Source organism: Pundamilia nyererei, unplaced genomic scaffold (genome assembly GCF_000239375.1).
Source record: "Pundamilia nyererei isolate P.nyererei 1_Seehausen unplaced genomic scaffold, PunNye1.0 scaffold00181, whole genome shotgun sequence".
Classification (NCBI taxonomy): Eukaryota; Metazoa; Chordata; class Actinopteri; order Cichliformes; family Cichlidae; genus Pundamilia; species Pundamilia nyererei.
The window spans coordinates 905,552-908,576 of record NW_005187582.1 but is presented as its reverse complement, the minus strand read 5'-3'; the positions used below and the strand labels follow the sequence as shown (position 1 = coordinate 908,576).

The 3,025-nt window shown below is 40.9% G+C and overlaps 1 protein-coding gene across 1 annotated transcript in view; it reads right to left on the bottom strand.

Annotated features, from left to right (window-relative positions):
* ptpmt1 (protein tyrosine phosphatase mitochondrial 1) overlaps positions 1 to 2,352 on the bottom strand; it is a 7,047-nt gene extending 4,695 nt beyond the window's left edge. Inside the window, exons 1-2 of the mRNA XM_005746697.2 lie at positions 2,022 to 2,352; positions 86 to 166 (exon numbers count right to left, since the gene is read on the bottom strand). Coding sequence (XP_005746754.1) covers positions 86 to 166; positions 2,022 to 2,168 — 228 coding nt within the window. The 5' untranslated portion in view covers positions 2,169 to 2,352. The remainder of the gene's footprint in view (positions 1 to 85; positions 167 to 2,021) is intronic.
* Between the last annotated feature and the right edge of the window lie 673 nt (positions 2,353 to 3,025).

The window sequence follows — 3,025 nt, the reverse complement described above, 5'->3', positions numbered from 1 at the left end:
GCACCGGCGGCACCCTGCTCCAGGGCTGGGCCCCCATGCACTGCACGTTAACTTAATAATGGGAACTCAAACGAAGGGAACTCACCTGGGCTGAGTTGCAGAAATATTTGGTCTCGTACTCTTCGTTCATGGTGATCACCCCTCGAACATTTTCTGTTTCCACCAGCTGCAAAAGCAAAAACAGGCCATCAGCTCTCAGAGTTGAAAACTGCAACTGCCACGAGAGTGGCACTCTAAATACTCTTTCTCTCCTTTATTCCATTTTTTATGAGGTCTTGACAAAATATATTTCCAGTCTCCTTCTCTGCTCTTTATGCAAAAACTGGTGCATCTCAGAAAATGGCAATATTGTATAAAAGTTCATTTTTTTCCAAGATTTTTTTTTTCATTTTGATGATCACAAAAAACATAAATCTGGTATGTCAAATTATTCGAATATTTCATCTGGAGTCCACAGCCATGAGGAAGACTGCTGACTTACCAGATGCTCAGATGGCAAAATTCAACAACCACCAGAAGCCACCACAGTCACTGCTTCAAAAGCTGTCAGTTCACAGTGTGCAAATATTTATGGGAAGTTGACTAGAAGGGAAAAGTATACACAAACAACACACATGACATGAGAGTTTGCCAAGGAGTAGATTGAAGGTGGTGTCAGTGTCACAATGTACACAGCAAAGGGACCACAGCCATCGACTTCAATAATATCAGCCACTCATAAACAGGCATCTTACCTGAGCTAAGGAGAAAGATGCCTGTGGTCCTTATTCTAATCATGTAACAGGTAATATCCAATATGTGTAATGTGACAAAAGCACAACGTTCAGTGTGTGTTTCATGGCATTTTTACGCAGCCAACCCAAAGTTGTGGAATGATCTGCCCTTGCACGTTAGACAGGCCTCTTCTCTTTCTGAGTTTAAAAGTTTTCTTAAAACATATTTATTCGCTGAAGCCTTTGGCACTGATTAAAGGGGTTGACTCAATTTGTTTTAATTTATTTTAGTTATTTAATTTATTTTACCTTATTTTTATTTACTTTACTTAGGCCATTTTGCATGTACAGCACTTTGTGAACTCTGGTTTTATGTTAAAGTGCTTTATAAATAAAGGTGGTATGGTATGGTAGCATGTTCCTTGTGTAAGAGTCTTTACATTAATAAGCTGTATTCCTCACAATGAGGAAGGGATGTTTGCCTATCATTTAATAATCAAAAACATTTTAGAAATCAGTCCTACAATTATCCAAAAGCTTCTTTGCTGGGACCAAAATTACTTTTATAAAAGGAAAGCCCTTAGCTCGGGAAAAGGCCATTCAAAAGCTTTTTGGGTGCAAAGTATTCAAACACACAAATAAGTGGCCAAATGTGCATCTGTGGGTGGTGCTGGAGTGGCCACAGTGGCTGTAGGCAGGACGCAGTGATGGGGCATCGTGAAAGAAGGGGCGAGGTACAGAGCAGCAGAACAATAGCAACAGCGGTGTGTGAATTAATGCTAAACATAGTATGAACATTAGTCTTAGTGTTTTTCTACTGATGCACACTGCACTGTGTGCTCTGTCTGACTACTGAAGAAAAACAAACCTAATAAATCATGTTGACCGTCAGAGGTCTGATGATCCAAGAGGACCAACTATGGGCAAAAACTACTGAACTGCGAGACCGTTTCTGTTTCTGATATGTTAGCTTGTTAGATAACTGAGGCGGTGTTACAGCGGTTTCTGCTTCAGCTGGATCGAAGATGGTGAGAATCACCCACAAATCACAATATTCGCTGATTGAGATAATGACCTACTCACTGTGAGTTACTATTTCATAATTGTGGCTTCGCATATTACTGTCTTTACAGCATTTCTTTGAAATTGTACACACACACACCACTACTACTATAACAACTTGTCAAAACATTTGTTTAGAACAAAGTCAATGCCGCCTCGTTAGCGCAGGCTAGCTCGGCAGCTGGTCTAAAGAGTCGTTAGCGTAGTCGAGCGCTAGCTAGCAGCTTCAGTGTTTGACAGGCGGACCTGTTTGGTCATGGACCTGAACGGCAGCGCTCCGAGGATCACAGTTTCATCCACTCGGTCAAACCACCGTCTCGAGGACACCTTCTCCATGACAACGTTGTAGGCTAACGTGGGGTAGAAGAGCAGCCGTGCTAACACTCCCGACATGGCTGAGCTATTTTCTGACGAGTCGTGTAAGAACTGAACTTGTGCTGTGGAGAGCTCAGCCTCTCATCATTACTCCTCCGTGCTGCTGTGCGGCGTGTGCTTCGCAGCCTTCATCCCACATGCTGTCAGCTTCCTCCTCCTGAAGCACGACTTCCGCCGACTGCTACCCCTTCAACATAAACACACTGACCTTCCATCCATAGATTCAGTCTCAAATCAGAATATTTTTCTGCTCGACCAGCTGATGTTAAGGTGCAAAGTCGAACATATATAATGAGTACAACAACTTCATATATCACATTTTTTAAAGGACTGTCAGAACTTTTTTTTTTTACACATTAAAATTTAATCTCTCAAAAACTATTCCAAAATAAAAGCCTAATTTGTCACTGCGCTTTCTTATCGTCGAAATAAATCACGGTATCTGCCAAAGATACGTCAGAAAATCTCGCTAGTTAAAATATGAAAACAACAGCCCAGCACTCTGGCGTTTTTAAAAGTAGAATGGTAGGCAGAAGCTTCAGGTCTCAGTCCCCTCTCCTGACCTCACAGTTAGGGGTGGGTTTTTATAATCCATTCATCGATTAATGGGTAATGTTCATATGTTGATTAATGGTTTTCTTTCGTTTTTGATGTACTGCAGAATATTTTTATAAATCCCAGGCCAGGAAAACCTTCATGTTTTTCTGTGTTTTATCTTCAGCTACTTTGACACAAAGGCATCTGCTGTGACGCTTACACATGTGATAAAGTCTTGCGTGTGTCAGCTTCCTTTTTATTGATACAAAAATATGTAAATGTACTGATCTGAATTATAATATTTCTGACTGTCAAAATTTCCCAGATTTAAATCGAAT